Here is a 22,127-nt window from a genome sequence, read left to right on the forward strand (position 1 = left end):
TAAACAGGCCTGTAAAACCACACCTGAGCTTTTTCTGCCACAACAAAAGTCACACCTTTACTATTTATACACTACAGAACATCTAAAACACGCAAGAAATGCTTTTATTGGGACTCCCCTCCCTTTTCCATCCTGTTAAGAATTCCCAGTTGGTTTGTTTCCCAGTTGATTCCCAGTTTAACGCTTGTTGTGATGTTGCCAGCTGCTGTATGGGCCTCCAGCTGTGGAGATAGATAGATAGATAGATACTCTCATAAACAGTATCATAAACCCTGTGGTCTGACATTTACACACTACATCCCTATGTCCCTAAATGCCTAAATGTTATTATCTTTGACCATTACGTGATTCTCCATTAGCCCTTCTTGTTGCATCAGACTGCTTTCGTTTTTACGTCAGTGACCGCAGCTGTGCGGCAGAGCCGGTTGCTACTCTACGCGTTCGGTGCACGCGGGATTAAAGCTGACGGCTGTGCTGCTTCGGTGAGTGAGAGTTTGCCGCGAGACCGCGATTATTTTATTAATTTTATCATTAAAATCAGCCTAAATATTGAGAGCGCTTCAGCTGTGTGCTTCAGCAGCCTCTGGACGCCAGTTTGAGCCATGTCTGAGGAAGCGGCATACGGGAGAGAGGGAAGTTCAGCCCGTTAATGTGGCTCCTGTCATCAGCGTAGCTGGAGCTGTTAGCACTAGCTAGCTAGCTTTTTAAATTTACCTCAGTTTAAGGGTTAAATGTCAAAATCTGCCTGTTTTACTGAATACGAGACAGATAGGCCTGTCCCCGCTCTTGTTTTACTACCTATATCAGGCCGAAACTCTTAAAAAAGGTTTAGCTAGCCTGTTAGCTTTGGACTTTTTAATTGGCTGGTCCACCTTAAATGCTGCGGCAGTAACGGGCGGCTCGGCACCGGCGCCTACGCGGAACAGCTGCAGCATTTAAGGTGGAACGGACAATTCCGAGAGATTTTTTTTTTTTTGGCACTTTCACCTATTTAAACTAAATAAAATAAAATAAAGGGAGTACTTTTTGGTAGCTACATGGTGTAACATCTTAATTTAGAAGAGAGGTTGAGTTAAATTAATTAATTAATAAATAAATAAATAAATAAATAAATAAATATTCAGTAGTATCTAATATCTCAGTAGTGCCCCAGTTCAGTGGTGGGCAATATGGCACATATCACGACTTTTTTTAAATGTTAAACTTGCAATAAAGCACAGATACAATAGTGCTGTGTAACAAAAAAATACTGTTATAACCTGTCCAGTGAAAATCATGCATCATTTCTGTCCATTTTTGGATGATCGGACACACAGAAATGATCAAAATCACTCAGAATAAGCTCTTATTTTACATTCATTTCCATTCAAAGCTCAGAACATGTTTGCCTTCCCCATTTTGGAGATGGACCATGTTGGTCGTTGGACCAAGCGCCGACACCTCAGTCAACATTGAACACCCTGCACTGAACACACTGTGTTATACTACACTTTAAGAATAAGGGGTTCTCCTTGTGTTAAATAAAGCACAGTCAGTGTTTCAAACTGAGATCCATGATTTATTTATTTTTTTCTGTTACTGTGAGAATTTCACACTGTAATGATAGATTTCCATCATATTATCCATCCTAGGCAACAATAGATAAGCTGCAAATAGAAATACCGTCCAAAAAGGGCTGTTAACCATATTTACTGCTAGAGTTTTGCCACAGGATTTTGCTGTCTGTGGATCTCGTCCTTCTCTCACATCACTGTGCGAGTTAGTGATAAACGAATAGTAGAGAAATAGAAAACCAGAAATTATGCATAAAATATAATGCACTGGAGCTACACCGACGGCATGTCCAAATGTTTGTGGACACCCCTTCTAATGGATGCATTCAGCTACTTTAATTTACATCTGTTGCTGACTTAGATGTGCAAATGCACACATACACTGCTTGTCTAATTCCTGTAGAGAAGTACTGGCAATACAATAGGACTATATAACATCATAAACCTATATGGCACCATGCTGCCTAATGCAAGGCGTGGGCTAGAGGGGTATAAAGCCCCCCAGTATTGAACTATGGAGCAGTGGAACTGCTGTGTTCTCTGGAATGATGGATGGTGGAGCTCCTTCCAGTACTTTTGGGATGGGTTGAGGATGATGAGGTGGGGGGTGTTTCCATCATCCAACATCCTGACCTCACTGATGCTCTTGTCACTGAATGCAATCAAATCCTCACAACAATGCTCCTCCAAAATCTAGTAGACAGTAGTGGTCTTCCTCCCTGGCTTTTAATCAATTTTTATTTATTTATTTATTTTTTTTAGCTGCAGCAGAGTTCTCGGGCGGAGCTGCTTCGGGTTCTAAAGGTTCTAGATCAGATTTTGGAGCCACGGACCTTCCTGGTCAGAGAGAGCTTGTCTCTGGCGGATGCCACAGGATTTTGCTGTCTGTGGATCTTGCCCTTCTCTCACATCACTTTAGAGTTTATTTTGGCAGGAACTGTGCGAGTTACAGTTTTGCCAAAGCAGTTTGTGATAAACGAATAGTAGAGAAATAGAAATCCAGAAATGATGCATAAAATATATGAATATTAGGGATGCACTGATACAAACTCTGACTTAAATGCTGCATAGACGGCTATAAATCCTAATATATATATGAAATATATATAAGAAACGTGAAAGAACAGCGTGTACTAGTTGAGGAACTGCACATTTAAAAAGTTTTAGGGCTGTGAAATATTCAGTCAATATTGCCACAATGCAGAAACACGTGCAGGTAGGGAAGCATAGCCTTGCTAATCTTGCTTCACCAATCAGCTTTTAATTTTAGTGTTTAAAATTCCTGTTTCACTTTTTCACAAGTGCTTCTGCAACAGTTTCATGTTCAGGTCCACGTCTCTGTGTAGAGAGGTACTTAACTTCAGTGCGTTTCCTTTAAACAAGCTGCTGAAACTCACATTGAAACAGAAAGTGCTAAAAGTTCCATTAAATGTGTGTTTAATTGTAATAACTGTTTATGACTGGCGTTTACTGGTTGTTTAAACGTTTGGTTTGATGATAAAATATGCAAATAAAAAAGAAAGCTTCGTGGTATCGGTGCTCTCTGTTGCCGATACTGATACTGTGTGTATATTGGCGCTGATACCGACTCGGTATTGGTATCGGTGCAGCAGAAATGAAAGGAAGAAAGAAATATTTAAGAGATCTTTTTAACATTTTAAGAACATGAGGTTGTATAATCATTTATCTCTCTCTCTCTCTCTCGCTCTCTCTTGCGCTCTTTCTCAGAGATGGACTCTCTGTACGTGTCCTCCCACCCTGATGACTTCAGGAGTTTACAGGCCCTGATTGCTGCTGAATTCTCCACATCCCGCCCCCGGACTCTCGCTGAGGAGCCCCCAGCCGGAGTGGCACGGTGTCGTCCTGCACTGGTGCTGGGAGCCGCCGGGGCTACGCCGCTGTGTGGAGCCGGAGCGGTCAGCTGGTACCTGGCGTCATTGGGCGGGAGGACGGGCAGTGATGCCCAGCAGGAGAGTGAGGTGTGGCAGTGGTTGAGCTTTGCCGAGAACGAGCTCACACCTGTGGCCTGTGCCGTGGTCTTCCCTCTATTGGGGGTGATGGGAGTCGACAAAAAGGTGTGTGTGTGTGTGTGTGTTTTGATGGCACCCAATCAAATGCACTGGAGCTACACCGGAGAGTGTCCAAATGTTTGTGGACACCCCTTCTAATGGATGCATTCAGCTACTTTAATTTACATCTGTTGCTGACTTAGATGTGCAAATGCACACATACACTGCTTGTCTAATTCCTGTAGAGAAGTACTGCCAATACAATAGGACTATATAACATCATAAACCTATATGGCACCATGCTGCCTAATGCAAGGCGTGGGCTAGAGGGGTATAAAGCCCCCCAGTATTGAACTATGGAGCAGTGGAAGTGCTGTGTTCTCTGGAATGATGGATGGTGGAGCTCCTTCCAGTACTTTTGGGATGGGTTGAGGATGATGAGGTGGGGGGTGTTTCCATCCTCACTGATGCTCTTGTCACTGAATGCAATCAAATCCTCACAACAATGCTCCTCCAAAATCTAGTAGTCTTCCTCCCTGGCTTTTAATCAAATTTTTTTTATTTTTTTTAGCTGCAGCAGAGTTCTCGGGCGGAGCTGCTTCGGGTTCTAAAGGTTCTAGATCAGATCTTGGAGCCACGGACCTTCCTGGTCGGAGAGAGCTTGTCTCTGGCGGATGTAGCTGTTGCAATGGCCGCTTTGCTGCCTTTCAAATATGTAAGTAGTCATGCTTTTTGATACGTGCCCACTTTTGAAGCTCTGTTCATACGTGGTGCGGTCTTGAGTGATCTGATTCGGAACTCCACCCCCTGCTTTCTCCTCTCCCCGGGTGTTGTGCTCTCATTGGCTGTAGCTAGTCGTTGCACTAACATCCAGTCACAACACTTTTCACTGTACCGGATTTAGAGTCGCCAACAGGTCCAGAAATTACATTTACGACATTTAGCTGATACTCTTATCTAGAGCAACTGAGATCAGTGACCGCCCAAGTCCAGTGTTTGTTAGCAATGTTAGCCTAGCATCTCCTGTTAAATGTGGCCCGGCTAATCGACTGCATCTGGGATCAGTGATCAGTATGTGCTGAACTTTCTTTTTCTTTAATGCCAGGTTTTGATGATTATGGTGATTTGTTAGAAGGTGTGATTGGCACTGCATGATATTTATGTTCCTATCTCTCTCTCTCTCTCTCTCTCTCTCTCTCTCTCTCTCTTTCTCTTTCTCTCAGGCATTGGAGCCCTCGGACAGAAAGACGCTGGTGAATGTAAGCAGGTGGTTTGATACGTGTGTCAATCAGCCGGAGTTCCTGAAAGTGTTGGGCAAAATCTCACTCTGCGAAAAAATGGTGCCTGTGACTCCTAAATCTAACTCTGCTGTCAACACAGCCATCACCACCACCACAGCTGCTGCAGCAAATAGCACTGCTCCCAGCAGCACACCTGTCAGCGGTGAGTGCCTGTGGGAGCGGATGTGGGCGTTAGCAAGGGTTATTTCCCCAGAACAACCTGCTATGATGAAGATCTTAAATTATTTGAGTCATTTCATGACACTGTTTCTGCAAAATGCCAAAAATGATTTTCCCTGAGATTTTCCTAGTATCCTTTTTTTTTTACCGTTAGTGCCATCTTTAGGAAACTGGGCTTCACAGCTCAGCAGAGATCAGCATTTATCAGCATTCATTATCTTATTTACAGCCTGTTCACAGCCTGTTCATATTATTATCCTCTCTTGTCTGTCAGGTCCACCGAAGACAGAAGCCCAGCTGAAGAAAGAGGCCAAAAAGCGAGAGAAGATGGAGAAGTTCCAGCAGAAGAAGGAGATGGAGGAGAAGAAGAAGCAGATGCAGTCCCAGACGGAGGTCAAGGTAAAGACCACCATTTATTGCAATACATATTTTTTTTCACCAGTTTTCATCAGAAGTCAGTCATTAACATGTCATGATATTATTAATGCACGCTGTACATGGGCTTCGTCTGTAACCTGTAACCCATCCTTGCAGGGAGCACAAATATGTATACAAAAAATTATATTCAAAGTACGCAGTGAGCCGACATGCTCAGCATGGTAGGCAGCCACAACTGTGGCACCTGGGCAGCAGACAGGTTGAACCCACAGGGTATCGAACCCACAGCCCTGTTATTAATAGCTCCACTGCCATATTTTGTAATAGATGTTATTAATAACAGTAATGGGCAGATATTTCTGGTAATGTATAACATGAATAATGTGAAAAGTGTGAATCCTTTTGGAATAAGCAGCAAAAAAGTTTATGACTATTGTGCATGTGCACGCTGCAATAACGATGCTGAAAGGATATATTATGCAATCTTAAAAGAAGATATACTTTAGATATACATCAAACCCAAGTAATCAGCTCATACTTGAACTTTTTTAAAGAAGAACAGTACATTTTACCAGACTGTAGCTCTCTAGGATTACGGCTTGACGTAAACTATCTCTATTCTATCTAAACTATCTATTCTAGAGCTTTCTAGGAAGTATCGATCAGAAGACTTTCTGTATTGAAATGCACAGAAAAGGGCCTAATCAGGCATGTTCTTGTGAAGGAATACGCTTTAAAGAGTATTCAAGAAATTTAGGCTAGTTAGGTTATTTTCAACCCATCTTTGGGTTTGGTTTTACCAAATGAATTACAGGCAGTCTTGCATCTTGCTGTTGAGTTAGCAATCTCATCTGACCCTGGCTTTAGTTGAACATTGATGACCAGTGGCATGGCCGGACTGTCGTCTGAGATAGGGAATGAGTGACCTGTTGGTTAGCTAGTGTGAAATAAACATATTTTAAATGTGTCTGTTTTCTTTAGAAAAAGGCCAAACCAGAGAAGAAGGAACTGGGAGTGATCATGTACAACGTTCCTACTCCAGCCGGCGAAAAAAAAGGTGTGTGCGCGCTCTTTTCCCCCTATAGTACTCTAACCAATGACAGTGAGTTTTGCTGCTGTGTGCTGTGAGCATCCTGACCAAACACAGCTCCAATTCAGGCCATATTGAAGTATGTTACAGAAATGTTATTGCAAGGGATATCTCAATTGCAGTAATCCGCAGTTGCGTGTTTGAGGTGGTGGTAACTTCAGGCTCCTGCAGATGGCGCTACGGTCATACGGGTCTACCAGCAGTCCCTGTTTGTCAGTTTTCTCCATAAGCCACAGTTCTGATGGGAATGTCCAGTAGTCTGGGATTTCAGCCACTGCCGGTAGACCCGTATGATGTGCTTCCATACACCTGCAGATTCACCTCCTTCCTTCACTCTGTGGTCTTTGGCGCATCCAAATGCCTTGACTCCTTTTAGCCAATCATTAACTGTACCCACTTTGCCACCCATGTTCCACACAGCCAATGAGACACTCACTGCACTGTACCACCTCTTCTCAAAGGATGAGTTTTGACGCACAGTATTTATAGCCCGGTCATCCTCGTGCAACGCCATCTGCAGGAACCTGAAGTTACTACCACTTTCCGTACCTTTCTAGTCACAATACTGTTGTTGTGTCCAGCTTTAATATATATAACTCACTTCTATTGGTGTTGACTTTTCCTATATCTGCAACCTGATCTGTCTCTCACGCTCTCAGATGTGCTGAGCCCTCTGCCTGACTCATATAGTCCGCAGTATGTGGAGGCAGCCTGGTATTCATGGTGGGAGAAGCAGGGTTTCTTTAAGCCTGAGTACGGGGTGAGAAAGCGTCTTTAATTCTGCCGAGTCTTGGCTTGTAAAAGACAAAGTATTGACTGTCAGAATTACCCTTTTGGTATTTATGTGGTTTTGGCCTTCTGAAGCTACTGTGTCTCTGGTTCTTTTCTTTACTAGCGGAAAAGCATCAGCGAGACAAACCCTCGCGGAATCTTCATGATGTGCATCCCTCCACCTAATGTGACCGGGTCTCTTCATTTGGGCCATGCCTTAACCAATGCCATTCAGGACTGCCTGACCAGATGGTAAACAGTCACTGCCTCAAGCATAGAAACATTATAATAAGAAAATCAGTCTATGAAAATCAGTCAATTCGTCTATAGTCACAAAAACGCATAATTGGCATGTATACAGACAGCCACCTCTTCAGCCTACAGCTGTTTAGCCTCGCCTGTTTAAGCTGGAGTTGTAGGGAGTGTTTCAGCCTGAGCTGCTTTATTGAATTAATTAATTAATTAAATGAGACACAATACAAGGCAGCCAACCTGAGCTCATTTGCACGTGTCAGTCTTAAAAGCACAGTTAAATAAATAAATAAATAAATCAACCAGACGTTTTCTAGATTTTTCGTGGGAAATAATAATAATAATATAGAAGTAAAAACAAATAGGACACAGGCCCTTTAAACATTTGCTTTGGTTTACATCTATATATTTGCTCTCCTTGTGGATATACATTGATGATGCAGGCACAGAATGAGAGGGGAGACCACGCTGTGGAACCCCGGCTGTGATCACGCCGGCATCGCGACCCAGGTGGTGGTGGAGAAGAAGCTGATGAGGGAGAGAGGGATGACCAGGCACGACCTCGGACGAGAGAAATTCATCGAGGAGGTCTGGAAGTGGAAGAACGAGTAAGTAGAGCGAGAGGAATCAGGAGGCGAAGACCGTGCAGGGCCTGACTCTTCGTGTTCCTCGCTTTGGGCTCGGTTCGTTGATGTTCTGTGATGGCATTGTTGAATGGTTGATTCTGATTGGTCAGGAAGCCGTCACTGTGTTTTAGTACCGTAGGAACGCATTGCAATGGCTGTTTGTTTCTTAGCAGATTACGTGGTTCTGCATGAGTGAGCGGTTCACGAGACACCATGTTGCAGTGGTAGAAAACATTGTTCTGTCTGAGCAAATTTGGCTTCTTTGAGATCTGCTCACCTGTGTGTTTCCTCTCCAAGGCAGAGCAGTCGTTGTTTAGTTTTCTGCATTTTAAAGGATGCTTGGTTAACTTGTTCAGTCGTTTTGGCCGCACCAGTGCTATACTTTTAACAGTTTGCAAGGGGAAAATCAATCCCTTCCCAAGCCTATAACATTTAAAAGGCCCATAATCTACTGAGCTTCACATATAACATTTGTGTGTGTGTTCATTTACACAGTTATTTTTCTATTTTAACACGACCTCTCTTTATCCTTTAGAAAAGTCTATCTATGTAAATAACCTCAGTTCTAATTGTGCCTCATTCTAAAAGCATTCTGGCCTGAAACTTGGCTTATATCTTCAGCGTGAGGCTGAACTTCTCTAATCTGACTAGGCGGGGATAGAGAGCTATGTTAGTTTTGTGACATTCAAAGCAGACGGCTTGTTTTCCGTATGCGGACAGCGGAGTGGACAGGACAACAACATTTACTTTTCAAGTTTTTTATTTTTGGACAGTTCAGTTTTCTGTGCTATGTGCCCTTTACAAATCTGTTTTTCAGAATAGCAACATCATCAAATTTGAAATTCGCCTGAAATACATCCTATCTTGATCCTTTAATGTTTCTTATGTTGTTCAAGGAAAATGTGTTTGAGTGTGGCTCACATCCTTGTTTACCTAATTCTGCCAGTAATGGTGGTTTTAGACCGAGCGGTAGATGAGGGCTATAAGATCTGAGAACCAGCTGCATAAAAACTGCTGATATGCTGTATCAGGCTGTACCTGTCGTCATAGTTTGCATCACTACACTCACTAAAGGATGAGCGATAACACACTAAGGTGTATACCAGAAATGAATACATACCTCATGTGAATAAAAGAGGACGTAGGTATTTGTTAGTACAGTTAATAAATGTCTGATTGGGCGGTCTAATACACTGCCACTGAGGCCTGAAAGTCACGAGTTTTCTGAGAATTCCAAGTCATGCCGCTTTGTCATCAGCTACCGGAGTCAGAGAGAGCACAGTTGGCCGTGCTCTGTTTGAGTGGGTAGATGGCGCTCTTTCCCACAGTTACTCTTAAGCGATGTTGGCCGGCACAGGCTTCCATGGTTCCTGGTACGGTGGAGCTGGGCACCCGGCGCTTTACACCAAGCATGTTAAAAGCCTAGCTTTGGCTTAACAGTATTTTTACACTTAAATAACTTTCTATAACAGTAGAATAAAGCCAAATAATCAAAGTCAGCAGGCGTGTGTCTGGAGCAATGCTACTGCTTGGAGGAACTACAAAATTGGAAAGAAAAAAGGAAAGAATTCAAAAGAAAATAATAATAATAATACTCTCAATAAATGTGATTTATGTACATTTCTGTAGGGCTTACAAGCACATGTAAGGTTCACTTCCGTCTCTAAATATCATTGAAATTCAACAGTATGAAAGTAACTTCTATTTGTTTTGTTTTTAGAAAGGGAGATCGGATCTACCACCAGCTGAAGAAGCTCGGATCTTCTCTGGACTGGGATAGAGCCTGTTTCACCATGGATTCTGTGAGTAGGAAAGCTCTACCATGCCAACATGCTCATGATAGAATGATGCACTGTGTTGTCCCATCCCTGGTAAACTGCTAGTGTTTTTAAATCACACACTTAAAACATGCACACAAATCTCCCAGCCAGTTATGCTCATTTCGCTGTGGGTTATTAGAATACTAGATATTTGAACATCAAAGATATTCCTAACTGTGTCTCCACCTTTGTGCAGAAACTGTCGTATGCCGTTCAGGAGGCCTTCATTCGTATGCACGAGGAGGGGGTGATCTACAGGAGCAAACGGCTGGTCAACTGGTCCTGCACCCTCAACTCTGCCATCTCGGATATAGAGGTGCGGTCGTGGAATGAAGCCATCGTTTTAATCTCCCTCTGATGTCGAGCTGTTCTTCTTTTCAGTGTGTTTGAGGTTCATGTTGTTTTCTGTTGTTGTTTCAGGTGGACAAGAAGGAGCTGACAGGCAGAACTCTTCTTCCTGTGCCAGGCTATAAGGAGAAAGTGGAGTTTGGCGTGCTGGTGTCTTTCTCCTATAAGATTGAGGGATCCGGTAAGAGGAGCAGGTTTTTTTTTTTAATGGACCTGGCTTGTAGTTTACATGCTCACATAAATTAGCAGAATTAATATTCTTCGCAAGAGGAAGCTGTTAGTATTGGATTGGCCTCTGCCACTGGCTGTGCTTATTATTGAAAAGAAAAGAAAATTCATGGAGGCCAAAGATATCCAAACAGACCAAAAACAGAATGAACCAGCATCATATTAGTTTTAGATGTGGATGTGTTTAATAACCTTCCTTCCCTCTTCCCGAGCTTCTGTTATGACAATCTTCTGTTATGACATAGCTTCTGAGATATTATTTCTAAAATGCTGTCAGAACAGCTCTGACCCGTTGAGCCATCGACTTTTAAAACAAAATCTACCACAATATAACATCATCAGAGGTCTTGTTAAGTTCTGTAAGCTACCTACAGCACTGTCAGCAGCAAGAACTGACTGTACAGTTGCCATCAAACATACATCCTAGGCCCCGGGTCTTCAAATCTAGCCCTTGAAACCAGTTTCCAGGACTGGATTTTGTTCTCACTGGACTTTAACGGGAACAGTTAATGTAATTGATTGGACACATGCTGTCACACCAACCATGGATTACAAAGTCCAGGACTGGAGACTGGATTCGAAGGTCAGATTTGACGACCTCTGTCCTAGGCCTTCACATGCGCTTCTGTTTATATGATCATCTGTCAGTGTGCCGAATGTTTCGGCTCATTGGCTTAGAAACTTTGGTTATTATTGTCCTGATTGTCCCAAACGTCGGTCAGCACATCTGAGCAGTTCTGTATATTGAGCATCATTGATAAGTACGCTGGGCAGTTAATTAAAGAATTTGATGCGTTTCTCTCTCAGATGAGGAGGTGGTCGTAGCAACCACGCGTATCGAGACCATGTTGGGAGATACGGCTGTGGCGGTGCACCCCAAAGACTCCAGATACCAGGTACTGAACATCTACTACCTTTCTGTACTCTCACTCGCTCTCTAATCTTCTGCTCTGATTCTCCTCTCCTCTTCCTCCTCTCTAGCACCTGAAAGGGAAGATGGTGATTCACCCATTCTGTGACCGGAAACTGCCCATTGTGTTCGATGACTTTGTGGATATGAGCTTTGGAACAGGTGGGCAGTGAGAGATGTGCTTTTTAATTTAATAAACTATTACAGTAAACATGGGGGAGGGGGGGGGCATTGTCAGCTTGACCTCTGGGATTATATGAGTGTTTAGGGTAATGTAGGGGGCTGTCCCTTACTAACTTCTTTAGTGGACTGACTGACAAGAATCTAAGTCAACCAATGATGCTAGGGGGCTCCGAGGATTGCTGGTTCCAGTCCAAGAGAGTCCAAGAGAGCACAATTGGCCTTGCTGTCTTCCTTCCCACATTACTTAGAGCTAGTCCGTTTTGGTCAGCACAGACGTCTGTTAGCTGTTGTATCGGTGCCTGAGTGCGCTGGCAGGCTGTCTTCCCATATGTTTGAGGAGACCTGTCCTGTTTTAATTAAATTAGAAACTATATAACCTTGACTAGTTGAGAATTTTATGATTGTTTATAGTTGTGTTGGTGTGGCTACCTGGCTGAGTTAATTGTTGGCCCTGCAGGTGCGGTGAAGATCACCCCAGCTCATGACCACAACGATTACGAAGTGGGCGAGAGACACAAACTGCCCTTCATCAACATCCTAGATGAGAACGGCTTCCTCATCAACGTTCCTCCTCCATTTCTGGTATGAACTGGCATGCATGCACACCCTCACCCTGCCATACAGGCAGATTATAACTAGGAATTGTGGGCCAGTGTTAATATCTGCTGTTTTTCAGGTTCATGTAGGGCTGTGCAAAAGTCATAGACATCTGAGAGAAGTGATGATGTAAATCTATTTATCTGGGTAGTAATCTTAAAGTAAACACAAATGAACAAATTTGAAACACGTGAAAGATGGCCAGTCTCTGTGAAATGCAGAAAAGGGGGCTGTTGTATAGGGAAATTATCGCTTTAGGGAAATAATAAATACAGTATAATGATCTCACAGATATAGTGTAGCATACTGTAGACCAATTCCGATGTCATCGTTCCTTCATCACCTAATTCTAAGTGATCATATAAGTCTTCTAATGTTTTGGTATCTGCTGTAATCTTTAACTTTTTATTATTGTTGTTCTTGGCAGGGTATGAAGCGGTTTGATGCAAGGAAAGCTGTGCTGCAGGCTCTGAAGGACAGAGGCCAGTTTAAAGAGGTTAAAGACAACCCCATGGTGGTGCCTGTGTGCAGGTACGCTTACACAACACCTTCAGCTACAGCCCTCAGATTTAGGATCATATAATTAATAGTCTAAATATTGATCTATCGGAAGAACAGTAATCCAGGGCCTCCTCTTGGAGTGTCTAGACCCCTAGAACTAAATCCTGAATGGTGAATATTTACATCTGTATTTTCATGTGTGTGTGTGTAGTCGTTCTAAGGACATTGTGGAGCCCCTGCTGAAGCCGCAGTGGTACGTTAACTGCGCAGACATGGGGAAGCAGGCTGCAGACGCAGTGAGAAGCGGGGAACTGAAGATCATCCCTGATCACCACCTTAAAACCTGGTTCAACTGGATGGATAACATCAGGTCAGCTTTGGAACGTTATGCTTCCCCAATCACATGTGTAACTGCACAATAGCACTTTCCCTGTACAACACCACCTTAATATTACATTGCCTCGTTTAATGCCACCTTGTTACCACACTTACCCGCAGTAGTATTATATTACCTAAATTAATGGCACAGAAATACCGCATTACCTACATTAATACCATAATTACTTACATGGAACCACTGTATTAATACTGTAATAGTACCACAATAGCTACGTTATTACCACATTGCCTACATTAGCACAACGTTGCATAAATGAGTACTGCATTACCTACATAAATGCTACATTAATACCACAGTATGTACAACCTGTATTACCTGTGTTATTACCACATTACTAACATTAGCAACATGATTGCATATATTACCATGTTACCTGCATAAATACTACATTGTACCTTATTATCTAGTAGTATTATATATCCTATATTAGTAAAACAGTATGTATCACATTACATATATTAATACCATATAGCCTACATTAATACCACCATTGCTCACAGTAGTACTATATTACGTAAATGAATGTCGCAGTAATTCTGCATTAATACCATAATTACTTACCTGGAATCCCTTTACCTGTATATAATACTGTATTACCTACATTAGTACCATATTACATATAAAATACCACGTTACCTGCATAAATACTATATTAATACCACACTTGCCTACATTAGTACTATATTACCTACATTAATACCATAATTACTTACATGAAACCTCTTTACCTGCATTAAAAACGTATTTGTGCCACATTACCTACATTAATACCATAATTACTTACATGGAATCCCTTTACCTGTATATAATACTGTATTACCTACATTAGTACCATATTACATATAAAATACCACATTACCTGCATAAATACTATATTAATACCACACTTGCCTACATTAGTACTATATTACCTACATTAATACCATCATTACTTACATGGAATCCCTTTACCTGTATATAATACTGTGTTAGTACCACATTACCTACATTAGTACCATATTACATATAAAATACCACGTTACCTGCATAAATACTACATTAATGCCACACTTACCTACTTTGGTACTATATTACCTACATTAATACCATAATTACTCACATGGAACCTCTTTACCTGCATTAAAAATGTATTAGTACCACATTACCCACCTTAGTACCACAGTTTCCTGCATATGTACCACAGTAATACAGTAGTAGTACCACATTACATACTGTATATCAGTATCACATTAATGCCACACATGTTGATGCCACAATATCTGGATAAATACTATGTTGCTTCCACATTACCTGCATTAATAGCACACTTACCTGAGTTAGTACCGTGTTACCTGCAGTAGTGGCACATTACCTGCATTAGTACTGCATTAGTTGTATGGCAGTCAGAAGAACTGTAGTATTTATTTGTTGAAGTCAGATTTGGAGCTTATATCATTGGTTTATTGTGTGTGTGTGTGTGTGTGTGTGTGTGTGTGTGTGTGTGTGTGTGTGTGTAGGGACTGGTGTATCTCTCGGCAGCTGTGGTGGGGTCACAGAATCCCTGCGTATTTCATTACAGTCAACGACCCGTCAGTCAAACCGGGAGAGGTGAGCTGTAGAGCTGTTTACAATTACTGATGCATCAGCCACCTTCAGGATACTCTGTACTGATGTGTGTGTCTGTCTGTCTGTATGTGTGTGTGTGTTTGTGTAGGATGTGGATGGTCATTACTGGGTCAGTGGGCGGTCAGAAGAAGAAGCCAGAGCAAAAGCAGCCAAGCGCTTCAATGTCACTGCAGAAAAAATCTCCTTGCGCCAGGGTAAAAAAACACACACGTGCAGAATCTAATCAAAACTTTCGTTTCATCAGCATAAACGTAATGGCTCAGATATTCTCTCTGAAGAACTGATCAACAACCCATTTTAATCAGCATAAACTAAGATTAAATAAATGAGGAAATATGATATCGATTAAATTTTAGGATTTTATTTTTAGTCTTTAAACAAGACCAGAATTCTGGATGACCGAGTTTTTGTGTGTGTGTTAGATGAGGACGTGTTGGACACCTGGTTCTCCTCTGGCATCTTTCCCTTCTCCATCTTTGGATGGCCAAATGAGGTAAGCTCACCCCTTCGAACCGGTGCACATATTTTAGCTTCTAAAACTCAAGGAGTGAATCTGAAATCGCAGTGTTTAATTACTGTGTGTGTGTGTTTTTGTGTGTGTTGTAGAGTGAGGACCTGAATGTGTTCTACCCGGGCACACTGTTGGAGACTGGCCATGATATCCTGTTCTTCTGGGTGGCTAGAATGGTCATGATGGGTCTGAAACTCACAGGGAAACTCCCATTCAAAGAGGTCAGTGTCCCCCCCCAGCCCCCCCCCATTTAAAATGACCTCAAATAGCTGGTTATTTAAGCAGCAGGACATCAGAAGGGGGCATGTTATTGTGATTAACACTGTAGTAGCTGGGCAATATGACTATTTTATCGTATTGTGATTAAATATGCTTTTTGTTAAGCTTATCAAGAATATAATTAAGTGCTTACAATGTTTGACTGGATGAAGTGCTGCACATTTTTGGATGGTAGTTTTTAAAAATCCATCACTACTGATGCATTTCGTCTGCGATCACGTCTATCCTGATGAATATCGTGTATCGTGAACATCTCTTTAAATATCATGATCCAATGTTTTTATCATATCGCCCAGCCCTACACTGTAGATGTGGTTTATTTGTCGAATATAGTTGATTCACAGATATGTGAAATGGACACTCTGGCCTAAAACAGTAATCTGAAGAGCATCATTGCAACTCTCATCCTCGTTGTTTTGACAGAATTTAATGTTTGTTTATCGCTGTTTTCTTAATACTCACTACTGCAACACTGAAGACCACTGCAACTCTGCAGGAGGATGTTCGGTGGAGTGTTTGCTGTAGATAAATCAAGGGTTCTGTGCACACACATCTGCATTTCTGCATCAACTACCTGTGTTTTCTCAGGTGTATCTGCACGCCGTGGTGCGGGATGCCCACGGCAGGAAGATGAGTAAGTCTCTAGGTAACGTCATCGATCCTCTGGACGTCATCACAGGAATCTCGCTGGAGGTGAGAAGAACACCAGCTTCTCATCTGAGCTGAGCATTAAATATTTAGACCTGTGTCCACACGATGGAGAACGCTTCAGTTAGATGTTGGATTTAGACCCAGTTCTCATAAAGAATATGTGTGTGTGTGTGTGTAGGGTCTCCATGCCCAGCTGAAGGACAGTAATCTGGACCCAGTGGAGATCGAGAAGGCCAAACAAGGACAGGTATCCGTCACCTTCCTCTGTAAGCTGTTTCTATTAAGACAGAGTAAAGCCCTGTTCGGTCTGGATGAACTGATTTGTTGAGTTGTTGTGGCTCGTTACAGAAATCCGACTACCCAAGTGGAATCCCAGAGTGTGGCACTGATGCCCTCAGGTTTGCCCTGTGTGCCTACACAAGCCAAGGTAACAACAAATGGCCAGTCACTCAACACTGACCTGACAATCCAACCCCTTTTAAATAATGAGCTGTTAATGAAGTCTGCATTCAGGCAATTACAAGGGCCCAAACCGTTGTGAGGATAATTTCAGGGTTCAATTCTCCCCAAAAAGTCAAGATCAATTAAGTACTGTTGGTGTAGTGCAGTGGGTAACACTACTGCCTTCCCCATGGCAGTAGGTAGGGGGTAGGCAAGCCCATCAAGCTATACCAGGAATAGCCTTTCGCCAAGACCCCTAACACTACACGTACCTACCTGTGTAACCTCCAAATGCTATGAATGTCTGTGTGAATGTTGCAACATCTAACAGAACGACTCTCTCTCTCTCTCTCTCTCTCTATATATATATATATATATATATATATATATATATATACACACACATAGGAAGGGACATAAACCTGGATGTAAACAGGATCCTGGGCTACAGGCATTTCTGCAATAAGCTGTGGAACGCTGTGAAGTTTGCCATGCGGACTCTGGGCGAGGGCTTTGTGCCCTTGGAGAAGGCTCAGGTAAGCTAATGCCTTTGCTTCAGTGGTCTAATATGTATGTTTGGAAGGTTATACAGCTATAAGTGGCCTTAACCAGAACATACAGTTTCAGACCACGGCCATCTACAACACAAAGGCCACTTCTAAGACACTTATTAAAAAAAGAAAAGGTGGCTTTAACCAAAACATACATTGTGTTGCGAAACGCACTTTCTTAAATACGTACAAAAGGCATTACATTACTCCGCTTAAAAACCTGAAGTACGCTGGCTCTGACTGAAAGCACTAGCTGCTACTAGGGCATTATGGGAAATGTAGTGCCTGTAGCTACATTTGCGTGGCGTGTCTTGTAGCTCTGCTCAGCAATTCAGGATAAACTTGACTCTTCACCACTGTAATTTTGTGGGGCACAGCTACGTAAAAAAACACCAGTAATGCTGTGTGTAGGATATGGGCTTAACTGTGGGCAGAGAGGGGCGGCTCTCATATACTACACAAGTGAAGACTCACTCTCTCTCCCTTCCTGTGTGCATGTGTGCTCTCCGCTCTTTCAGCTGTGTGGCAGTGAGAGTGTGTCTGATCGGTGGATTCTGTCCCGGCTCTGTGCTGCTGTAGTTCTGTGCGGCAACGGATTCCAAGCCTACGATTTCCCAGGGATCACCACGGCCATCTACAACTTCTGGCTCTACGAGCTGTGTGACGTCTATCTGGTACCGAACCTTTTTCTCTCTCTCTCTCTCTCTCTCTCTGTCCTTGTCTCCCTCTCCACAGGTTTCTGTATGATGTCTTGATCTGAAACGTAGCTAAAATAGCTGGTTGACCCAGGTGTGTGGGATCCGAGTAGCTACCACTATGGCCCAGGGAGTTTGAATTCTAAGCCATGGCGCTTTGCCATCAGCAGCCGGATTCAGAGAGAGCACAGTTGGCCGTGTGGTGGGTGTGGCTCCGGGTGGGTAGATGATGCGCTTTCTCCCCTCATCACTTTTAAAGCAGTGGTGGCCAGCACAGCCGTCTGTTGGCTGGTACGGTAAGGCTGAGGACCCGGCACTTTTCCTCGGCTGCCCAGCGATGCTGCATTTGCAGCATTTTGAAAAGAGGCAGTGGCCGGCTTTGCTTGTATCAGAGGAGGCATGTGTTAAGTCCTTACCCTGCTAGTGTTGGGAGCTTTGCTATAGTGCTAGGGGGAGCTATGAACAGGTGGGTTAAGTGGCAGGACCAAATTTTTGAGAAAAAGGGTTTAATGAAGGTGCTCTCGTTTCTGTAGGAGAGCGTGAAGCCCGTGTTCAGCAGCACGGACGCCGAGGGTCAGAAACAGGCTGAGGTTTGCCGACAGACCCTCTACACCTGTCTGGAGGTTGGGCTCCGCCTCCTGTCTCCCATTATGCCCTTCGTTACCGAGGAGCTCTTCCAGCGGTTGCCACGGAGACAGACTCAGGACAGCCTCCCTCCCAGCATCTCCATCACCTCCTACCCAGAGAGCTCGGAGGTAGGGGTCAGATTGAGACTGTCTTATTACTGTACTGCCCTCCTGGGGTCAGCTCTCCACCGGGGTCTAATCTGCTGTTGCTTTTGTTCTGCTGCAGTTCTGCTGGCACAGTGAGGAGATCGACCGCGAGATGGAGTTCGTGATGACCGTGGTCAGGACCATCCGATCTCTGAGGGCCGACTACAACCTCACCAAGACTCGCGCCGACTGTAAGAAAGCTCGAGTCGCACAAACGCCACACTTGCATGCTCAGTGTTACCCTGACCGCTGAGTTGACCTGATGTTAGACCCTATATGTCCAAAAGTTTGTGGACACCCAAGCGTTCATGCTACTTTAAGCTGCAGCCATTGCTGACACAGATGTGCAAATGCACACACACAGCTTGTCTAGTCCCTGTAGAGAAGTACTGCCAATAGAATAGATGTCTCCTGAGTCTTCTGTTAAAAATGACACTCCTGCTCCCCCTCATTGTTTTTCTACTCTCCTTCCTCTCAGGTTATCTGCAGTGCATAGACGCCGCTACCGTGTCTCTGGTGGAGAAATACAGCCTGCAGATCCAAACCCTCTCCTACTCTCAGGCCGTCCATCCTGTAAGCGGGGGCGACAGCGCTATCCCGGAAGGCTGTGCGGTGGCTATCGCCTCTGACAAGTGCAGCGTTCATCTGATGCTGAAGGTTAGAGCGTTCATCATTCAGGGAAAGTGAAAGGGAGCCTTGAAAGCAGGCTGTTATATTAGGGGGTGCAAGCTGTCTGTACATTACTGCATTACTGTACGAAATCTGATTGGCTGAGCCATGTTGTGAAGCTTCTACGGCTTCTACAATCTCAGTGTAGTAATTGCAGAGCATTTATTCTCCAGTATGAATCTGCAGTGTTGACAGAATGACGGCCATCATTTTGGAGCAGATTGAAACCAGTATGAAACTACTGTCTGAATATGTAATGTGTAGTTTTACATTCAGACAGTAGTAATGGTAGAGCAGTTTTAATCCAGTATGAATCTACAATGCCTGAGGTTTTTAGGTTGACCGTACAGATTCATACTGGATTAAAACTGTCTCACGTTTATTAGTATTAGACTAAAAAAAAAAACGCAGACGTTACAGATTCATACTGGATTACAATTGCTCTACCGTAATTTTCACTTATGGCAACTAAATATACTGCAGATTCATACTGGAATACAATTGCTCTACCATTATTTTCACCTATGGCAACTAAATATACTGCAGATTCATACTGGAATACAATTGCTCTACCATTATTTTCACCTATGGCAACTAAATATACTGCAGAATCATACTGGATTAAAATCATCTTACATTTATTACTATTGGAATATAAACCACAGACATTAAAAATTCATACTGGATTACAGTTGCTCCTCCATTGTTGCGGCCCGACTGTAGAAACTACACCCAGTACAGATAATAATGTCTGCCAATAATAATGGAAGAGTTTTTTTAAATCCAGTATGAATCTGCAGCGTCTGCGGTTTATAGTCTCAACAGTAATAACTGAGGCAATTTTAATCCAGTATGAATCTGTAGTATGTTTAGTTTAAAAAAGTAATGATAGAGCAGCTGTATTCAAGTATGAGTCTGCATAGTGGAGTTTCTACAGTCGGACAGTGATAACTGTGGAGCGTTTTTAATCCAGTATGAATCTGGGGTGTGTGTGTGGTATTTTGTGGGCCATTGAGGGCTTTTAATGCAAGTGTTGTTTGTAGACTGTAGAGTCTGATAGTAATAATCAGACTCTATGGACATTGCAGATTCTATGAAGTCTATACACACACCAAGGACGTCTCATCACTGTCGGAAAAGAAAGGCAAATTTACAGGAGGAAATGTTCTTCCTTATGAATTTTCCTTTATTCCTTTATGCATTTCGGAGCATTTCTATTGGTCCGTTCATCAGGAAATTTTGACACAATGTAAAAAAAAAAAAAAAACCAAAAAAACCTGCCAGATTCACATTACGTGTCTTTTTATATAATAATTTCTTATCCTGCTCCTGATAACCTCTATCATGTAGAAGAAATGTATGTATTGAACATCTGTCGTATTTTATTTTTTAAAATGTATTTTTATTAAGTTATTTGGCATAAGCCGCGTACGCTTTCTTGTAATGGTGCACTAACTGCAAACAGCTTTACATAAGAAATAGCCCCAGCTGTAGTAAACCTCTGGTGTGACCCAGGTGTGTGTAAGGGTTTATACTTTGAGCTGATGTGTGTCATTTCATCCTTTGCACCAGGGCTTGATCGATCTGGAAAAGGAAGTGGCCAAGCTGACGACGAAGAAGGGCGAGCTGGAGAAGCAGATGGAGAAACTGGAGGAGAAGATGAAGAAGAACGACTATAAGGAGAAAGTTCCAGCCAGGGTGCAGGAACTGGACGCTGAGAAGGTAAGGAGAGGGGAATGAGGTGGGTTCCACTGCACTGATCTCTGTAAGGATTGGATTGGAAGCTCAAGCTTTGTTGTGCTGGTAGAAGGACGATGACCTTCGCTCATGCCTGTATGTTGTGGAGTATGAATATTGCTGCATTTCTTTGTCTTTTTTTGTTTTTGTAGTTGAGGCAGAGTCAGACGGAGCTGCAGAAAGTGAAGGAAGCCATAGAGAACTTCAGAAGAATGATGTAACGAATCCACCCCTCACGCACCTCGTCCTTTGTTAGATTTTTACACACTGATGGTTCTTCGTCCTTTATGGGTGAATCGTTCGTCCTTCCTGCCTGACTGTCTTTATGGGGAAATGTCATTAAATACTAATATTAGCTTGTAACTGGTTCGGCTCTTCTTTAATGGGTTTTAGGGGACAAATGCACCAATTTCTGGGTTGATGAGGGATAATTCACGCTCAAATCCCTGTGGAGGACCAACATGGTCAGGCTGCTCATACTGGTTGACTAGTTTGGTAAAGCTGATTAAACTGGTCGATTAGCTTGCTCAGATTAGTCATGCTGGTAGACCGCCAAACTTAAACATACACTATATGGACAAAAGTATTGGGACACCTGCTCATTCACTGTTTCTTCTGAAATCAAGGGCTTTAAAAGGAGTTTATTCTACTTTTGTTGGAGTAACTGTCTCTACTGTCCAGGGAAGAAGGCTTTCTGCTAGATTTTGGAGGAGGCATTGCTGTGAGGATTTGACTGCATTCAGCAACGAGTGTCAGTGAGGTCAGGATGTTGGATGACCACCACAGCTCTTCCACTGCTCCACAGCTCAATGGTGGGAGGCTTTATTCCCCTCTAACCCACGCCAGGCTTTAGGTATGGTGCCAATCTAAATGATTAGCAAGACATCACACTTCTCCATGCCTGATAAAATATAGTTCTGGACTCCAGAAGTATAAATCTGCAGTTCAGTACAGCTCCGCCCCGCTGTCTTATTCCTGAGGGGAGTTGAACATCATTCAGCTCCCCTCCGCAATAAGCCAACCTCTTAAATGCCTCCCTTTTCGGAGTGTTTTTCTAAAGAAAAGAAAAGAACAGAGGGCTGAAGCTTT

General features: G+C 43.0%; 1 protein-coding gene across 1 annotated transcript; it reads left to right on the forward strand.

Moving 5' to 3' along the window:
• Window positions 1-429: 429 nt before the first annotated feature.
• On the forward strand, window positions 430-21,401 carry vars1 (valyl-tRNA synthetase 1). Its single transcript, XM_072680522.1, has 31 exons — window positions 430-482; window positions 3,282-3,628; window positions 4,134-4,277; window positions 4,786-5,005; window positions 5,297-5,421; window positions 6,382-6,457; window positions 7,150-7,250; window positions 7,386-7,513; window positions 7,957-8,121; window positions 9,860-9,941; window positions 10,156-10,275; window positions 10,380-10,488; window positions 11,343-11,431; window positions 11,517-11,607; window positions 12,086-12,210; window positions 12,653-12,756; window positions 12,938-13,096; window positions 14,623-14,713; window positions 14,820-14,925; window positions 15,154-15,224; window positions 15,338-15,463; window positions 16,110-16,214; window positions 16,351-16,419; window positions 16,521-16,599; window positions 17,022-17,149; window positions 17,683-17,838; window positions 18,393-18,614; window positions 18,712-18,823; window positions 19,111-19,289; window positions 20,874-21,023; window positions 21,191-21,401. The coding sequence occupies exons 2-31, from the start codon at window positions 3,284-3,286 to the stop codon at window positions 21,257-21,259; spliced, it is 3,846 nt and encodes a 1,281-aa protein (XP_072536623.1). The 5' UTR covers window positions 430-482; window positions 3,282-3,283; the 3' UTR covers window positions 21,260-21,401.
• Window positions 21,402-22,127: the final 726 nt, after the last annotated feature.

Source organism: Salminus brasiliensis, chromosome 5 (assembly GCF_030463535.1).
Source record: "Salminus brasiliensis chromosome 5, fSalBra1.hap2, whole genome shotgun sequence".
Classification (NCBI taxonomy): Eukaryota; Metazoa; Chordata; class Actinopteri; order Characiformes; family Bryconidae; genus Salminus; species Salminus brasiliensis.

Excerpts from the sequence above, each read along its gene's own strand:
- vars1 (XM_072680522.1), top strand. The coding sequence starts at position 3,284 with ATGGACTCTCTGTACGTGTCCTCCCACCCTGATGACTTCAGGAGTTTA. Across the intron at positions 10,489-11,342 it reads CTATAAGATTGAGGGATCCG|ATGAGGAGGTGGTCGTAGCA; the intron begins GTAAGAGGAGCA and ends TTTCTCTCTCAG. Across the intron at positions 12,757-12,937 it reads ATGGTGGTGCCTGTGTGCAG|TCGTTCTAAGGACATTGTGG; the intron begins GTACGCTTACAC and ends GTGTGTGTGTAG.